Source organism: Chaetodon auriga, chromosome 8, assembly GCF_051107435.1.
Source record: "Chaetodon auriga isolate fChaAug3 chromosome 8, fChaAug3.hap1, whole genome shotgun sequence".
Classification (NCBI taxonomy): Eukaryota; Metazoa; Chordata; class Actinopteri; order Chaetodontiformes; family Chaetodontidae; genus Chaetodon; species Chaetodon auriga.
In genome coordinates, this window is record NC_135081.1 from 15,945,603 (window position 1) to 15,965,390 (window position 19,788).

The window sequence follows — 19,788 nt, forward strand, 5'->3', positions numbered from 1 at the left end:
CGTTTTATTCCTTATGATACAATAAAAACCAACAAACATTGAGGTATATATCTAAAATTACACAATATGGATTATTTTTGTGCAAACACGTATTAAAGTAAATAAACTGCATGGTTAAGAAATACATATTTCTCTTGAGAGGGAAAGCACTTAGAGACCAGACCGGTGTGTGTGGCTGTGTGTGTGCGGCTGCAGGTGGGCTATCTGTATGACCGGCTGTTGATAGACTGCCTCATTCTACACAACAGGAGGAAAGGTTATCTCAGTGTGTGTGCGAGAGCGATGGAGAACGAGGGAGATGGTGTGTGTATGTGTTCCTTCCACAATGGATGAAAGGTTATCTTTTACACACACCATTTCTGTAGACTTAACCCCACCTCGTGAGGTCATGGCTCTGATGTCATATGGCTTAATTTTAGAAAGCTTGGCACATTGAGCGAACAATGTGTGTAGTGCTTCTATAGAGGTAAGGCAGCCGGCCAGCTGAGAAAACATCAAAGAACATGAGTTGGGTGTGCGTATATGTGGTTTCAATGTTTTCCCCGGCCTCTGGTCCCCTGTCCAGCACTATGTGGTCTCAGGTGGTAGGAGTACTGCTTGGCTTGATTCACGGCATCAGTCAGGTGCACACAGTCGATACCACTCACTGTAAAGTAAGCACATAAAATTACCTTCTTAGAGATCGTACTTTGTTAAAACTGTGTGTTCGTGTACGTACGTGCACTTACACTGGCTCTGGGTGCGCAGCGGCAGGTCCAGGAGCAGCTGAGAATGAGAGCCCCGAAATGAACGCCCTCGTCTGGCCATGGAGTTCCCTAAAGGAGGGTAAAGAAAAACATCTGAGTGATATGTTCATTTTGATTTAGAGTTCCATCATGTCAACAGTTTCAAGCAGCTGGTGCTGCACGACAAAACTCTCATGGAGCAAACTGATCTGGAAAAACTCAATAAGGGCTCTGTGTCTCAGTGGTTAGAGCTCTGGTCTTATAGACCGGGGGTAGTGAATTCAAACCTCGCTGGAGGCTCTCTCTGTCTCTCTCTCTGTCTCTCTCTCTCTCTCTCTATATATATATATATATATATATATATATATATTTAATACTTAGTGGTCACAAACAAACACCTAAATTACTATGAACACTTCAATCACTAATTAAAGACACTCACTGCTATTCAACAGAGTTAATACTGTTTCACATAGTTTGATGTGTAAAATTCATTTTATTAGTACTTCTTGTACTCTGCTGCAGAAGACTCTTCCTACATTTTAAACCTGATCAAGTCAGAGAGCTAACAAAAAAAAAAAAAAGGTTTCTTGGTACCTTCTGGCTTGTTCTATGTCGTGATGAGAGCCTGGAACATGTGAGTGCTGCCACTCCACCTCTGTGTATGCACTATGTGTAATTATATAGTGTTGGAGTAGCACAGTGGAGATATATAATTAAACTTTATAGTCTTTTTACGTGCAGAGTTTGCACGTAAGTCCAGAGGTACACGACACATGTAGTTTTGCTATTTGTGCTGAAAAAATAAATTGCACTCTCTCCATGCGTGTTGCTACAGAGAGATGAAAAGAGATAGAAGAGATAGAAATAAAACAATTAACAGGTAATTTAAAAATGGTTGATTAATGGAGCAGTGTGACCCGGTCCAGAGCTGTGTCTCAAACGTCTGTCAACTTCTTAGAAAAAACAGGAGCGCAAGAATGAGTCGCATGAATGTGTGTGTGGCACTGTGTCGGCATGTGTGTGTTTAGTAGATTGCTCTTCTACGCAGTCGTCTGACATTCCCCCTGACAGCTCTGAACTTTTCACAGTTCCAGGACTGTCAGGCAGCGAGGAGGAGAGAAAGAGGGAGGTGAGGTGAGAAGGGGGAGGGGAAAACCACATCAGGAGGATGGGATGGAGCGAGCAGTTCAGGGTACGTTGGAGGGTCTGTCTGTCTGCGGGCGAAGGCGGCGCGCGTGCTTGTATGTTTTGGCGCAGCAAGGTTTCTGCCTGTTCTCCCATCATCACCTGGTGATGTGTGATGAAGGTCAGGCCTGTCTGCGGGGTGAAACCCTACCAGAGGTTCCACACAGCCAGCCAGGCTGATACTGGCCTGGTACATGGATTCAAGCATCACCCAGGCATTTACAGGGCTCCTGTTCCCAGAGTTAGTCACTTACAGTGTGTTCTCCACTGGTATGACAACCTTCCTGATTTCCAGCTTCTTCCTTTAATCCCACAAAATCTCAATCTGTTTCCACTCTGTTTCTAATTCGAGAGCTGTGGCTTCAATTAAGATGGAAAGGCTCCCACCTTAAAGGGGAAATCAGCGCTGGCACATGTGGGGCAGGAAACTGCTGCTGTTGAGCTACAACTTACTTAATTTTTGTTCAGATTGGTTTCAGTAAGTTTCCAGAGTGGGTTTGTCCGTTTCAGTTTGGCTTTTATTACTTGTGTTTAGTTTCTCTTAGTTTTAGTTTTTTGTTAATGCACCAACACCTCCTCAGACAAATTTGACCAAACTGACCACGACTACAACTAAAGGCATTTTCTGTTTATTTTTATTTTATTTCAGTTAGTTTTTAAAGTACACAATATTGTTTCAGTTACTTTTAAAAAAAAAAAAATCAGTTAACAAAAATCTGCAAATGTCACTCAAACAGGAGTAAATGGTGCATTTGTGGGGGACTACTTTTCAGCTGCAAATTTAGCGCACTACTTCATGTACGTCAGCAGGATGGTGTGTGTGTGTGGTTGACTCAAAATGAACCACACCGCCTGTGTTCATTGTAATAAAGGAACACACAACCCAGTGCAACAGTGCACCTCATTCATGTGTTTTGCACAATAATGAATCTCTTTTGCACAGAGGAATCAGCTGCTTTAGGATTTTGGCTACGCAGGCAATGCTCGTCAGTACGATCAAGTTTTTGAGTTGTCCATGATGGAAGTCTAGAGTATCACTAGACTTATCCTGTCAGGGGCGTCACTCACCCCAGTCCCCATGCATGTTCACTTCTTTTCCCGTTCACTTCACCAGCAATTTCATCGGCAGTCAAATGCACTCATATTTACAATTTCAAAATCCTGTCTTTGACGGAGGGTGGTTTGTGGATGGAGACTCTACTGGGGGAATGTTCATATTGTTGGTTTGTTCTTGCTTTTGCTCTAACTAGCTGTGACTTGTTAATGTCATATACATATACAGATTGACCCCCCCGGCTAAAAGAGCAATGATCTCACCGTAGATGCTTTGTAGCACCGAGCTCTTACTCGCTGAGGGTTTAGTGGACTGAGCTCGGATTTCCATCTTCTTCCTGTTAAGGGTGTGGTTTGAATCACTGGACTCCACCTCCTCGTGGGCCTTCACCTCTCTCCGCCTGCGTGCGTGGAACCTGCAGACACACATCCATGCAAGCTCAGTCACACACGTGCACGCCGCTCAATAAAAAAATCTCAGACAGCCTTCAAAGGTCTAAAAGCTGGCAAGTCCTCACACTAATACTCAGTGAGCATAAACAAAGTAAACAGAGTTTATTCAAGGCAGTTAATAGGCAGCACATACAGAATATAATTGTGAATCTGAATGGAAACAGAGGGCCTCCTGCGGCGGACTGGCAGCCTCTAAGAGAAACACGGAGTGTGTTAGAGGGAGAGAAAAGCAAAGAGGGGCTGCTGGTAGCTATTAGAGCAGCACGGCTGAACTTTTAGCCTCTTGTTAAACCAGTATGAAAGCTCTAGATTATAGCCCGTCTGTCCCCTGCCTCCTTGTCTCACCCATCTCCCACGCTCTCCCCCCCACTGCTCAAGTGTTGATGGCATCCAGACCAAACCTCGAGGAGGGGGCCTTACAGGAGAGATGAGAACGGGCTGGCATGTATGTGGGAGAGGGCACATGTGGGCACCACATGTCACTGCCAAGCTCCCACAGCCCGATAAGCTTGAGCTACTGAACACCCCTCCAGGTACAAACACAAGCACACACACGCTAACTCACCTTCGCCAGGCTCGCTGGATGATGCGTGCAGCCTCGTTTCTCGTCCGGCGCTGCTCTTTGTTGTGCTCCCTGTGTGTGCGTGTTGAGATGGGTGCGTGTGTGGCAGACTGAGTCTTTCTTGAAGGGCTTTTGTGGTCTAAAGGCGAACTGCTTCTTAATGAGGGAGTGTGAGTTTGGTCTTTGGTGGTGGCCTTTTCTGAAGTCTGCTCCTTGTGGTATCGGTGCTTTTGTGGAGAGGTGTGGGCATCGGTCCTGCCAGGGGCAGTCTGCGCAGTCATGTGACCGTCCCTCTTTTTTACGGGGATGCATTCTCTGGTAATAGTGTCAGTTTGGTCCGTAGGAGTGCATGTGTTTGAGGAAGGTCGTTCCCTGACTTTGGGCATGCAGGGGGGTCTGGGTTTGAGGCTGGGCGGTTGGCTGCAGCTGGCAGGAGAGAGAAGCTCCTTCAGCCTGGTGGTCTGGGGAGCACCGGGCACAGTGTCACCAGTCACTGTGCAGTGGCGGCTCGAAGCATCAGGAGTCTCTTGTGGTTCAGCTGCTTTGCTTCTTCTGGAGGATCTGCTCTTGTGGGGTACTGAGAGAAATTAAGAGAAAAGAAAATATGAGATGTACAAGAAGTTAAGTGCACAATGCTTCCGCCTGAAGAATGAAGAAAATTTTAGTTTATGTCAAAGTTTATTTTAACCTCTAACGACTTTAACTGTCAAGTCACAAAACATCAGTTCAAACTGCAAAGTTCCATCATGACACCTGTAAGAATTTCTGCACATTTGTACCTTTGTGTCTCTCCTCTTTGCTCTTAGTGCGTTCAGCTTTGGATGATTTCTTTGTTTCCACCACTGAGTCATTCATGGTTAAGTCCTCTATAATGTTCACTAAGGAGAGCTTTTCCTGCTCTGTTCTCACCAAAGGGACCCTGCGTTTCTCTGCAGTGGCCACAGAGACTTGCTGCACAGCTTCTCTCCTCCGCTGCTCTTCCTCTCGTTTCCTGAGCACAAACAGAAGCAGTCGGATCTAATCCTGGCATATAGTTTAATCTGAAATGTACCATGTGAACAGGACACGGCCCAGGCGGAAAAGTGTAGAGTTCGTTAATGCACAACATTATATATTATATGCACTCATAATCTGTCAAATTTGAAGCTTTTTACACGTTATTATAAAATTTATTTAGTATTTAACAGAACATACTGTATTTTAACTGTACAATTTCTTCAAGTGTACACACGGATGAAAACACAAGCATTCAGAAAGGAAAAATTACCACTGTGTTCAGACAATACCCGTTTTGTTTTCAGTTTATCTAATTTTTGTAATTTAGTTGTGGAGCCATAAAAAGTTCCATCAGGAAAACATGATGATGTGGTTGAATATTTTGTAAGAAAAACATCATAATATTTGTTTGCAAGAAGTCATCATGCCCTCGTAAAAACAGTTTGCCTCTCAAAAGCATCATGTGAGACAGAATAAAGGTGAGGCTGGTAAGCAAATGACAAAAGGAGAAGAGGCCGGCGGAGAGAGACGGGGGAAGATGTATGTGTGTGCAGGGATGACAGAGAGAAAGATAGATATGGAGAGAGTGTGACTGTTCCTACATGGGTGAGAAGAAGACAGAGACAGATAATGAAGACAGAAGCAGGGGTGAGTGATGAACACACATCTTTGTGTGCCAAAGACAGGGATGCTTATGAGAGTCTTAGAAGCAGCATGAAGCAATAGAAAGGACTAGAACAAATTTTGAGATTTCAGTGCATGTGTGGCTCTGCATGCACACAAATATGTAAGAATATATGTGTGTGCTCATCTCTCACTTGGCTGCATCCTTGCGCAGCTGCTCGTGCCTCATGAGGAGCTGCTTTCTCTCCCTGAAGGCCTTGCGGACGGTGTAGCCCTTGTAGACAGCCTGGATGGAGGCAGCAGCGATGTCCTGGATGGCTGCTATGGACAGAGCGCCATGCTCCAGCATGAACTGAGTCACCTCGCTGTGCTCCCCCAGCAAAGCGTAGTCCAGAGGGGTGTACCTGCACAGCATGAACACCAGTGTCATTTATACATGTTGTCGCACTTCTACTTCCACCTCCGGTCTCTCCATCTTGACTGGCTCTGTTCTCACCTCTCCTCTGTGTGCTCCATGTGATTAGGGAAGGCATTGTAGCCCAGTAGCAGTTTCACAGCGTCCAGGTAGCCATTGTTACAGGACCAGTGCAGAGCAGTGCGACCCTGTGCACCCATAAAAAAAATAAATTGCACTCATTCAAACTATAGTTGTGTCCAAAAGCTCAGATGACACAGAAAGAAGTGTGGGTGCTTAAATGGATGTATGAGGAGATTTTTACCTCTTTGTCCTGTATGTTTGGATCAGCATTGTTCTCCATTAGAACAGCCATGCAGGTGATGTAGCCACCGTAAGCAGCACATTGCAGAGGAGTGCGTCCTGCCTGGTCCTGCCCAGAGGAGTCAAATATTTAACAAAAGAGTAGCTCAGGATTTATGAGGCCCATCTATCTGCACTCACAAAGCAGCGCAGAGGAAGATTTAATTTCCACATTTATCCTCATTCATCCTTTGATTCATACTGGACATGCCGCTTCAGCTTTGCAGATAATTTCTTTTGCAATTCATGGAGGATAGAAAAGCCTCCACATTGTAGTCAAAGCTGACATGATGCTACAGCTGGCTTGTATAGCAAATGTGAGTGTACACTAATCTTGTCACAACACCAGAATCTTTGGATGGACACTAAAAATGAAATTTCCCTATTCCCTTTGTAAATGTGCATGAGTATTAAACAGGGATTCAAACACCCTGAGCTGCTCATTCTAAGTTTTTGAGTATGCTTTGAGTACATGCATTCATACCTGCACGTTGGGACTAATCCCATTCTCCATCAGTATCTGGCAGACCTCAGCATTCCCTCCCAGAGCTGCCCAGTGCAGAGCAGTGTGACCATCCACGTCCACCAGGTCCACACGTGCAGAACCTTTATTCATTACATTTACATTTCAGTTGAGGCATGTAACTCACACACAACATGCATAGTGTCCCAACGGCACACACCTTTGATGAGTGTCAGTATGACGTCCCTGTGTCCCATCTCACAAGCGCGAAACAGCGGCGTGTGTTTCATCACATCCAGAGAGTCGACCATCGCTCCCCTCTCCAATAGCAGCTTCACTGTGCTCACATGCCCTGACAGGGAGGCCGCATGGAGTGCTGAGGGGGAACACACACACACACACACACACACACACACACACACACACACACACACACAAAAAAAATGCTCTGAGATAATGTAAGTGGACAATAAACTCCTGCACTGCTCCCCCCTCATCTGCCTCTTTGCACAATCATCCCCCTGACTGCAGTTCCTCTCTGGGCTGTGGCTGAAGCCTGGTCAATGGAGGGTTAAACAGAGGAACAAAGTTAATGAGGAGCAAGACACTCAAGCCTCCTTGTGGCTCCCCCTCCTCCCCCATACTGCAGTCGCCAGACAGTACAGACTAGAGTCAAGTGGATGGAAGTGATCTGGGCACCAGTCAGCTCCACTGCCCTTCACACCATCTCATTAGCATGACTCAAGCATTGCATGTTATGCATGCATAAACAATGACCGCCTGGTTGAGCAGGGGGACTATTGCCATGGAGATAATACATCCAGAGAGTGCTGGAGGTCAGAACATGGCAGCAAGTCATGTGTGTCTGCGTGTGTGTGTGTGTGTGTTTCAGAGGACAGTACTGGCTGTGTTGGGAGTCTATTCAGTGAGTTCACTCTCATTTTGCTGACAGTATCACTTCCCTCTCTCCCTCAGTCTTGAAGTCTCTCTAGCACCTTGGGGGGAATCCCCTGTGACATCATCATCCACAGCCTAACAACAAGTAAAACAAGGGTAAAAGTGTGTGTGTACAGTATCATTGACCAGGGCATCTATGTCGTCATGTCCATGAGTGGGGTTGTGGGTCAAAGCAGTTTAGAGGAGCCTTGGTTCCTCCTCGCGTTTCTCACGCACTCACCGGTGCCGCCGTACTTGTCAGCCATGTTGATGTCGATGTGAGGGGTGAGGGCCAGCATGGTGCGGATGACATCATCGCTGCCCTTCCCAGCGGCCCACATGAAGGCTGTCCTCCCCTCCAGATCAGATTCATCCTTCACAGACGGGTGGGACAGGAACACACCGACTGTCTCCTACACACACACACACACACACACACACACACACACATACACACAACTATTTTGTGTTTATTTTAGCTTTTTGGACATTATGCAAAGGGGGACCCTAAATCACACAAAAAGAGGAACAGACAATAGAGTCAAAGACTTTTTTTTACTGTGGAACTTGTACAGAGAGTAAATAAGCAAAATTCCAGTTGACAGCAACATCATACTTCTGACAAACCAGTAGACCAAATACACAGATACTGCAAAAAACTATCAATGAAGTAAAATATTAAACTTTCAAATTTCCCATCCACTATAATTTGATCCTATAGATCATTTTTTCGCCTTTTTATGGACGGCTTGAGAGTGAAGAAATATGACATGCAATAAAGATTGTCATTCAGTTTACGTTTATACTGCTTTCATTATCGCCAATATTGTGCTTTGGATAAACGCGCATGATGCTGACCCAGCCAGTTTTCTTGCCTCATGTGTAAATGCATATGACTCACAGCGTTGTTGCTCTGAGCCCCGTAGTGCAGAGGTGTTGCTCCCTGGCTGTCTGAGGGAATCGTGCCTGATGTGTTTCGCTCCAGCAGCAGGTGGACGATCCTGGCGTGACCTGAAAAACACATGCTTACATCAGTGGGATGTAAGCGGGACAATGAGATACACTAGAGCCCGACTGATATATCACATTTTATTGGCCAATATTGCAACAGATCACAGATATATCTGTTTATATGTCGTCGATATGCGGAGATATGATTTGTTTTTGTTACAGAACCTAATGCAGAAAAAGATGCTTGGGGTTATTTAGAATTATTAAATGATATTGACATTTTTTCCACTCCCTCATATCGGTATCAGCACTGGCCACAAAAGCATCAGTCAGGCTCCAATATACACATTAGCGAACAGGACAACTGCTCAAAGAAACTGTCCTGCAAAGACACCTTCATCTCATAATTGTTGAGATGTTTCAGTCTGGAAAAAAGTGACAGACTGACATATAGACAAATTGGCATCTCATTCTCTTTATATAACGAGTCCATCTTGGTTTTGATTCAGCTAACCAGTGTATAGGTTTTTCCAACTATAATCTTGTGGGGGACAGTGGACATAACTTCCACACAGCCTGAAATCCTTCAGTTCAGCATGTAGCTGTCGTTCAGGCAGTAGTAGGTCACATACAGGATGCGCGTTCACCCACCGAGCAGAGCTGCCCAGTGCAGCGGTGTTCTGAAGAGGTTATCATAAGCTGTCACATTACAGCCCTCGTACGATGTCAACACCTCCACTACTGCCTCGTTACCATCTGCAACGGCAAAGTGCAAGGGTGTCCGCCCCTCATAGTCCTGCCAGTTCAACAGGGACTCAGTGGGAGCTGCCTCCTTCACACACACAATCACACACACAATCACACACACAAGACAAGTGTAGAGGGAAAAAGACATGACGGGTGAGGATGGAGGATGATGGTGGCAAATCGACTTGAGAGCATGTGTGTGCGTGTGTACCAGTATACAGCGGACAGTTTGCGTAGCGCTGGGCTCCTGACTGTGCGCTGCCCAGTGCAGAGGGATCTTGCCCTCGCTGTCTGGGATGCCAATGTTGGAATCGTGCTTGATCAGAAGGCGAACGTGTTCTGGTCTGTTATAAAACGCTGACCAGTGGAGAGCAGTTTGCTGTGCGGAGAGAAAGTGAAAGAGATGAGAAGGAAGCGAGAAAGATGATGAATGAGTTTAAAACAAAGGGGGCTGTTGTAACACCAAATTTGAAGTTTCCATTTACGTTCAAAAAATGACTTCGATAACGGGCGGAAATATGAAGGCAACATGTTGCACAAAGCTCGTATTGAAGATCCAGCATTAAGATAGTAACCCAAATACATGCCTCCATGGTGGCTACTGAGATATTCTGAGGTTTGTTGAAACCACTGTCATCTGACATGATGATGCATATTGGATTATTACAAAAGTAACTACTGATGTCAGATACACGTCATCTCCAACAGACAGAAGAGACTGTGTGTTTGTGTGTTTGTGGTCTTATCAGTAGAACACAAAACAGAGCCTCAGATTGTTAAATCATTCCTTGTTTTGTGAGTCTCTCTTTTATGTGTGAATGACCTCAAATTCCTGCCACTTCTAACGAATGATCATCAGTCAGTCCGTTATCTCTTTGCAGGATCAGATGATCTGACTTGCTGGTTTCTGACTGAGGACAAACTATGGACAGCTGGGAAGACAAACAATCTTCCAGCAACTTCTTTGTGCGAGTATCTGTACTGCAGTACCTTGTTCTTGTCTTGTGTGTCAACCTCTCCAGGTCCGATGTGTTTGAGCAGCAGGGCGAGGGCTTTTGGGGAGGGGTGTCGGGTGGCCAGGTGCAGCGGGGTCATCTCCTCTAAATCTTTCTGCAGCCAGTTAGCACGCCTGGACAGCAGCAGCTTCAGGAAACGCAAATTCCCCTGCAACATGAAACAACTGTGGTAAAAATTTGCTCCAAAATCACCAGTTCACCTCAATATTAGTCATGAACCCGCAGCAGTGACACACACACACACACACACACACACACACACACACACTCCCACACGCACAGACTCCCCAAGCTTTTAGCTGTGTCTGGTTCAATCCGCAGGTCATCCATCTTTGTTCGCTCCTCCTGCCTCTCAGCGCGGTGTCCGTGATGAGCTGTTAAACAGTAAACAGCGGCTCTGTGGCCTGTCAGAGGAGCCCCTCTCTGCCTGTCGTCCCCTCCACATCATCATGATCATTATCTTCTTCATCAGCATCATCCTAAAGTTCGGTCCAGGCTGCTGTGTGATGTATTGTGCAACAGCCGTCGCCTGACAGCAGGGTGCGTCTGTCCACGGCAGGCGTGACCGTGTACACGTGTGTTTTGTATATTTGTCATCCTGTGACCACAAAGCCACAGTCTGACAGATCTATCTTGTGTGTGAGCATGCATCTAGACTGTCAGTGTGTGTGTGTGTGTGTGTGTGTGTGCGTGTGTTCCCATCCTCCCTATTCTCAGTCCAATTAGATCGGTAATCCCTGGCCTCTCTCCCTGTCTCAGCTATTTATTGATCAGATGTCAAAGAGACAGGGCTTCCCATGACTAGCATCCCCCAACACACACACACACACACACACACACACACACACACACACACACACACACACACACATAGGCACACTATGAGACAGACCCCAATAACCTATTACCTTCCCCTCTTTCCTCATTGATATGATGATCCTATATGAGCACACTCCCATAAAAGAAGACACCAACAGATAACTGAGATGTAAAGAGATATTATTAGTTCAACATCCTGCTGGTCTCCTGCTACCACCCCAGAGAGAACACACCACCCTGTCTGGAGGTGTTCTCATTATCACTGTCTCCTCCGACTGTTCCTCAGTCTAGACTGAAGCGAGAAGAACATTAAGCTTTTCTTCTTTCATATGTCTTGGTGGCCAGAATGCTGCAAAACGGCACTATCTCCATGCAGAATAAGTCTTTATTTATAAGACTGTGTGCAAAGTGAAACTATCAGCTACCATGTCTGTGTGGCAGGATTACAAATCAGTTGATACCCACCCCAACCCCCACCCCCCACAAGCCCTAAGGCCAAGACTACAGCCACTAGGGGGCACTGCCTTCCCACAGCAGCTAATGGACTGTCAAACTTTCTCTCTTCACCATTAAATCTCTGAGAGATCACACTTGCCATTTATTCCACCCTTTATAAATTCATCTACTTATTTGAATTAACTTTGCCAATTTTATTCCACAGAAAACAGCTGACATGTGTATCAGTCCACATTTGTGTGTTGCGTGCATGTCCATACCTTCTGTGCGGCGAGATGCAGAGCGGTGCGCTGGCTGTGGTCCGTCTTGTTGACCGAGGCTCCGGCCTTCAACAGAATCTCTGCACAGTCCAGGCGGTCAGCCAGCACACAGTACATCAAAGGGGTCCGGCCAAACTGGTCCTCACGGTCCCGCAACGAGGGATCTGCTACATCACATGCGCACGCACACACAAAAGCGCAGCTGACGATCTGGGTCGATATGCATTGAATTTTCAGTTCACTATATAAATAGAGAGCACAATTATGTGGCTTGTGATGGAATATGTTATAAACTGTTTTTAAAAGGCAACTCCCTATACTTAAAACGCAGTCTTTTACTGCTTCAGTTTAATAGGAATTCCACTTCCATTTTTCTAAATAAGTCAGAGCAGCTGGAAGTCACAAGCAATTACTGTAACACTGATAACCTGGAGGACCATGTCGCTTCCTTATAAGCAGGAGGAGAATTTGCATTCATCATTCCAAGCTCTTCACATATTTTCCGTCAGACATTTCTATTCCGTGCCCGAGCAAGACTCAATTTGGCTAAATGTCTGCATAATGTCAGCACTTTCGCAGAAGGGTGGCCCATCCTTTAGCAGAGAGACTGTGGTTCCAGCTTCCATGCTGATGAGCACCTGCTCTGCTGTAGGTTCTTTATGCAAAACCCAAGACTCCTAGCAGCTGCTGCAGCTGACCCTGCCCTCTGACCTTTCTATGGATGGGGCAAAAGCAAAGAAATTTCCTTATAGAAATCAATTAAGCAGCACAAAACTACATGTTAACTGAACCCTGCATGCTCTACCTATGCACTGCCGTTGATGTGGTGAATAAGCCTTATTGCTTGTGTGCTACGTACCTGTGATGAGTTTGAGGAGAGCACCCCTATCTCCATTGACAGCTGCAGCATGAACCTGCGAGCCCAGAGACGCAGGTCCTGGGCTAGACGTCGCTGAGGCCTGCAACACAAACAGATAGAAGGTCACAACTCAACCTGCAGCAACACACACTTACTTATCAAGTGTTAAATACGGTGACATTAAGCTGAGTCTAGACAATTTCCTTACCATTCATTTAGCTGCAAGCACACCCCACAAGTGGACATTACACTTAAGTATACCATGCATGCATAATGCCATATTATCCACCATAATAAGCCATGTTTAATTGGCTACTACTAATGAAATAGGTTAAACTGGGAATCTCAAAATCACTTCCAGTCACCACATAAAACTCAAACTTGAAATATTACATAACAATGCAATGTTCACAGAGACCATTTAAAATTTTGCCAAATAGTTACAATTTAGTTTACGTGTACATCTCAAGCTCAGGTGGTTTTTCTGTAGCCAATATTAATAGAGCAAAAGAGGAGCAAACATTATTGGCCTGAAACACTGATCATATTTCAGGCAGACAACAAACACCTGACGCTCTGTAAGCAGTCAACCACACAAAATAAAACAGACACTTTCCGATGTTCGCTTACAGTACGTGTGTGTGTGCGCGTCTGTGCACGCTTAGGTGTGCTTGTGTGTGTCTGCTCCTGCTGAGGGGGCTAAATCTCTTCCTGGCCCCACTTAACCAGAGCCCAGTGAAAGCTGGGTAATCTGCAGACAGGAAGCAGCTGGGGAGGGGGAGACCCTGTGTGAGCGTGTAAGAGGGGGGTCTCTCTTCATGTCTTATTCATGTGTCATTAATACTGCAGCATGGCCGGCTGTGTGTGTGTGTGTGTGTGTGTGTGTGTGTGTGTTTGTGTGCGTGTGTGTGTGTGTGTGGGGGGGGGGTTCAAGATGTGGGACAAGCCCTGCGGGGCACAACACAGAAATCAATTATTGCCCCTAAACACATAAACGCTGGAGGCACAAACTCATGCCACAATCTGAGATTTCTCCAAGACATTTTCATTAACGTCCGGACAAATAGATCTGATTCACCATTTTTGAAACTTCCCTTGTAAAAAGATTCTACAGAATACAACTGATAGGAAATAGTGACAAAGTATCAGCAGGCTGATTACTCCAGCCTTTTAAACTTTTAAACTGTTAGTAAGAAATCTGAAAGGAGGAGTGAAAACTCTGGTGTCCTCCATCCTTCCCTCTCATCCCTCTCTCCCTCCCCGCCGTCACCTCATAAAGTGTGCTCCTGTAGACACTGCGTGCAGCATGGCAATTACCCATCATGCTTGCTGCTTTCTCACGCTCTGCCAAGTAGTGGCAGAGACTTAGTGCAGGTTAGTTAACAGATTTATTGCAAAGTAGGTAAAAGTGCGCGTAAAGGAGGACGGGAGGGAGAGATGCTATGGTAGTTGTGGCACTTAAAGGTGTGCGTGTGTGTGTGTTCGGTACATGTGCCACGTCATGGGAAGTGATTTTCCGTGAGAGAGAGTTTTTACAGGGGCTTTACCAAAATCAACCACAAACATCTCTAAACATCTCTAATTTACAATGATTACTCAGTCAGTAATGCACGTGCATGCACACATACACGCAGTCTGCAAATACTAATATCAAACATATGCGGAAATAGCAGAGATGCCATAGCGGCACTTTCGGAAAGAGTAATGTCATGATTCTGACGTGAACATCCTCTTTCACAGATGACTAAATGATCCGTTATTCACTGCTTCTTTTCCATCTTGACAAGGGCTCTTTCCAAACTTTTATTTTTGTTCACTTTGATATTTTTCTGATTTGTTTTAGAGTCAATATGAAAAACCCCCCAGCTGCCACAATAAAATATGAATTGATTTATGAATAATCTTAGATGCAGGGAAAAAAATCATAATTTGGCCAAACACTGACATGAGGGACACAAGTCGATATTTGAATCTATGTGAGGGACATTCATATCGCCAAGAGCAGGCAATTAGAGTTTCATGAGGATCTGAGTGTTTTGGAAACACCTACAGTGCATCCAAATTTGGCTAAAAAGGCTTTTGCGATGCAGTGTCTGAAATCAAACAAAGGAGGGTGTAAAAACAACACCAGGTCCTGTTGAGAGGTTTGGAGTGGTCTCATTTAGCCATTCATACGTGTTCCTCAGGGAGCGCTCCACTTGCTAATATGAAGACAATAACTCAGAGTAAACTATTGATCACGGGCTGAGCTCCAGACCAAGTGATTGTGCATCTGTGTATGTATTGATTCATGCTGATGCTGACATTATTTAGTCTTTATTCATATTCGGCCTCATATAACCGGAGCGAGTTTAATAAAGAATCCACACACTCTCACGAAACCTTTCAGCAACACAACAGGAGTGCTGAGCACATACACACTCCTGCCTCCTTACACACACACCGGACACATACTGTAACTAACACTTCACTTGATGCTGTTGAGACAGACAGGAAAACAAACCAGTGAGTGAGTGTGTGTGTGTGTGTGTGCATGTTTGTGTATATGTTTCTGTAGCTGTCCATCACTGTGAAGGTGTCTGCTTTTAATAGAGGACATAGCTAGAGCATGCTGGGTAAGCAGTGGGGAACAGAGCCTGAGCCTGTGGCTTTTATTTCAATTCTAGACAGGCACACACACATAAACACACACACACACACACACACACACACACACACTCTCTTTATATAAGCGTATCTTTATACAGTTATAACAGAGTGTGTTTCGGCTCTTTGCCAACACGGGGCCATTACAGGTGCCTATACCACAGACATGTCTGTGTGTGTGTGTGTGTGTGTGTGTGTGTGTGTGTGTTGTGTGTGTGTGTGCGCGCACACACACATGTGTATCTATGTCTCAGATAGGAGAGGCTGCAGGGATCTGTCCCTGGGTTTTGACTGACAGGTAAAGAGGTGGGAAGAAGGATAATACCAGCCCACAGGGATGCCCAATCTGTAAAGCCCTATTTCTGGGGGACTTCCTGTTTCCCTGAGGACCAATGAGCTGGCTCCCTCAGCTGGGGGCCGAGCCCTGGGGCACAGCGGGACCAATCAGCAGGGGGGGAGAAGGCTGACTGACACATAGATGGGCTAATTTACATCATTACCACAATGCATCCTGACAAATGAGCCCCAAGGGTGTGAGCCAATCACCTGGGAGAGTAATGCAATTAGGCGGGACCACAGCTGTCAATCTAACAGCCACGGGGGTCAGGTAGTGACGCCTGTGGCTAAAACACCCCTGCCTGCCGTCTGTCGTTCACACATGCACCATCAATACATGCGCACACATACTGTATATACATATATTGAGAGAGAACACACAGATCAGTGGTGCAGATATGAAGTGTAGCACGTGTGTGTGTGTGTGTGTGTGTGTGTGTGTGTGTGTGTGTGTGTGTGTGTGTGTGTGTGTGTAGAGTATGGGGCACAGTAGAGGCTGGTTCTCAATCTTCCTTCTGAGTCTGGAGGGCAGGAGGGAGTCAGAAAGGAAGGTGGTGTGTGTGACTGCTCGAGGGACACAAAGATTGTCTTGTGTCCTCAGAGGACTTGCACCTGAGCAGAAGTGTGTGCATATCCGCACACATCAGGGTGTGTGCTTGTGTGTGTTTACATTTGCCCATGTGTTTTCGCCCACTGGGGCACAGTGTTGTTTACGCTCCGAGTCTGAGCTCCGTGTGAGGACTATGACAACAAAAGGTGGAAGGGGGCTGAACCATAGGGGAGCTAAAACTGGTGCAGAATAGCCCTGCGTTTGACTGGCATGTAAGCAAGCGCTGCTGGTAATGAGGCTTATCTTAGTCTCATTAGGTGTGGTGATATCATACCCGAGCACTCCACTGAGTCGATAGGGTTCTGCCCAGCGTGTTGTTAATGTTTGGCCTCTGTGTGTATGTGCCTGTGTGTGTGCAGGCTGGTCGATGATACTGTGACTGGCAGACTGTCAGGCGGTGCCGGAGATTAATCAGAAGCACTCATAACACCCAGGTTCTGTCTCAAAACACCTTTATGTACCCCTTCATGGCTTCATTACCAAATGGGAGGAAGAGTGCAAGATTTTATAAAGAAACACCCCGAAAAACGAGCGCACAACTTCTGCAAAGGTGAACCGACGCAGTCACTGTCACCTTGCGTGTGTGGTTCAGGCACCGCTCGACACACTGAGAGTTAGAGGAGCTGTGTGTTTTGTGTCATCCCATTATATCACTAATGAGCCGCCCTCAGGAGGGAGGCGGGGGGAGAGACAGCAAAGCGGACAGAAAAAGACAGATGAAGAAAAAGAGTGAGAAGAGGAGGGGAGAGAAGGAGAAGGGGGAAGGGAGACAGAGACCAGCTTGGGGACTTTTTCCTCTTCTCCCCTCCGTATCCTTTTCCCAACACCTCTGGGTCTAATTGGACTAAAACTGTGATCTAATTAAATGTCCAATTAAAGTGCAGAGAGCAACGTGCCCACCGGCGAATCAGAGTACAGGGACATAATCAGCTGGAAAAACAAACAAAAAAATCAATGGGTGCAATGCGAAATGGAAGAAGATGGTGAAAACAGAGAAGGGAGAGGGTGAAATAGGGAGAGGATGTAAAGATGAAATCAGAGTGCAGGGAGAGTGGTATGGGTGTGTGCTACATGTAGTGTGATAGGGCGCTGTGCATTACATCTTTAGACAATATATGTATGTATGGTTATGGATAAAAAAAAAATACTCATACAAAGATGCACAGGCTGGTCACAAAGTCAAAGTTTCTAATTTTCTTGTGACATAATTTTCGAATCCTTTTTGACATTTTACTCCATTGAAAACCGTACAAAGTCAACATATCTAATGTTTTCCTTCCTTCATAAGCTTCATTGATTTTTGTAAATATTTGCTTATTCTGAATTTGATGCAGCAACACATTTCAAAGTTGGACAGGACCAACTAAAGACCAGGAAAGTTGCGGAAAGCTCCAAAAACACCTGTTTGGAACATTCCACAGGTAAACAGGCTCATTGGTAACAGGTCATAGTATCATGATTGGGTAACTGGGAGAACTTAAAGCCTGTGGTTTCACATACCGTATCTACTGCTGATTTTCAACAACAGAGGGTGTCTGACAAAAAATGACCTTGTATAAATATGTCACAAAAATGTGCTTGACAGGCAGACTCCCAGATCCATATCCACCAATTAGCTTTCACAGATACATTTTATCATTTATAGTATCAGGACTTCATTCATTTGATGTTATATACAAAAAATGGCTTCCTTTACAGAAACATCAGTAATATTCAGTTACTCTGTTTCTACCTAGTTAACCCAGTTTGAACTTATAATCTTGACTGTTATCCTTTTAGCGACACACGGTGAAGATCACATCCACAAATACTGCCCATAATCAAACTCTACAACGTTCAGTCGGAACATTTTAAATTAGTTGCTTTTTTACTTTGACTTAAGTTTTATTTGATTTTATTACTTGTGATGTACAAGTTTCTAAATTAGAAATAAATTTGATTTGTAAAATAACTGAGAATCGCACAAAATACTAATACTACTACTAGTCATAATCATAATTTAAAAAAACTCAACAAGTGATTTTTCATATCTCCATAGATATACTGATCAATATTGGGAAAGGATTTTCTGGACATTTTAATCCTTACTTTGTATCTTATTTTCTAGCATTGACAACTTAAGCAGGACCCTCTGCTCCTCTTTCTCAACACCACTGATATTCACATAGAGAGAGAGAGAGAGAGAGAGAGAGAGAGAGAGAGAGAGAGAGAGAGAGAGAAATCCTCCTCTGACTCCATCTGTGAGTTGCTCACACACTGTGAACCCCCTATGGACAGCTTTAACCCATAAAATATTAATGCTGGGATTCAATTCAACATTCCACCTTAATCTCCTTAACAATTAGGCTGTTACAGCACACACAATTAGGTTTGTTACACATAGTCTCAATGGTCTTGACTCCAGAGACAGAATTTCAGACAGGCAGTCCAGGGGAGAGCCCAAACTAACTAACAGATAACAGCAAAAAAATTAACTCTTCTGGGACTTATAAACTGAAATTAAATGTGCAAAGCTGCTCTCTGTGTGTTGGACTCTTACCATAGCTGCGTTGAGGGGGACACTTCAGCAGATGTTTCTCAGTTCAGTGCATCCTTCTTGGGTGTGGATGCACGTCCAGGTCCCCCACCTGCCCTGATCCTGGCTCCTGCAGGGGCAGAGAAAGAGGATCACTCACATACTGAGATCAGACCACCTGTTCACACAAATAACTGCCAGCATAACGCTGCTACCGTGCTGATGACAGGCAGAGGGAGGATGCCTCGGAGTGACATATTATCTGTGTTAATCAATCCACTCATCGCATCTGATGAGGTGCAACAATGTTCTTGTTTAAGTGGCAGCCTCTGGTTTCCAGTTTGTGGAATCTGTTTGATTGAGCAGCACCTACCACACAATTTTGCTGGATTTATGGAGAATATTTGCAGATATTTTGAAGAGTTGTAAACAGAAGGTTTTCTAACTCGACATGTTTTGTGCTACAACGTGTATTTTTGCGTTAGTCGTAAAACGCATTGCTAAATGGTGAAAATGGGTCGAAGAAGGTAACGTTATTACAAAAAGTGGACCATAATGATGCAACTCCCCCTGTTCAGGAGAAATCACTTATTCATCAACGTACTGAAGAAGTGCACAGAACAAATGTGTGACAGTGGATGAACTGAGTATAACCTTAATGCTACTGCATTTCAATAAAGTCTTCTTTCCACTCCTCATTCGTATGTGTTATATTTACCGATTGATTTCCTTTTCTTTCAGATGAAAATCTCAGGAAAGTTTTCTTCCAAGAAGTCCCGTTGAATCGCCACCGTGAGGGTGACAAAACACTACAAC

General features: G+C 45.0%; 1 protein-coding gene across 2 annotated transcripts; it reads right to left on the reverse strand.

The window, feature by feature from the left end:
* Nucleotides 1-56: 56 nt before the first annotated feature.
* On the reverse strand, nucleotides 57-19,757 carry invs (inversin). Of its 2 annotated transcripts, none has more exons than XM_076736492.1 (19): nucleotides 19,691-19,757; nucleotides 18,997-19,102; nucleotides 12,866-12,965; nucleotides 12,007-12,170; nucleotides 10,446-10,619; nucleotides 9,667-9,834; nucleotides 9,360-9,540; nucleotides 8,659-8,768; nucleotides 7,999-8,170; nucleotides 7,042-7,197; nucleotides 6,843-6,964; nucleotides 6,321-6,428; nucleotides 6,098-6,204; nucleotides 5,796-6,005; nucleotides 4,761-4,972; nucleotides 3,985-4,558; nucleotides 3,231-3,382; nucleotides 729-815; nucleotides 57-646 (listed from the first exon to the last, which is right to left on the reverse strand). In XM_076736492.1, the coding sequence occupies exons 2-19, from the start codon at nucleotides 18,997-18,999 to the stop codon at nucleotides 531-533; spliced, it is 2,916 nt and encodes a 971-aa protein (XP_076592607.1). In that variant the 5' UTR covers nucleotides 19,000-19,102; nucleotides 19,691-19,757; the 3' UTR covers nucleotides 57-530. The 2 variants fall into 2 exon arrangements, with proteins under 2 accessions (XP_076592607.1, XP_076592606.1); XM_076736491.1 differs by having other exon boundaries at nucleotides 12,007-12,173.
* Nucleotides 19,758-19,788: the final 31 nt, after the last annotated feature.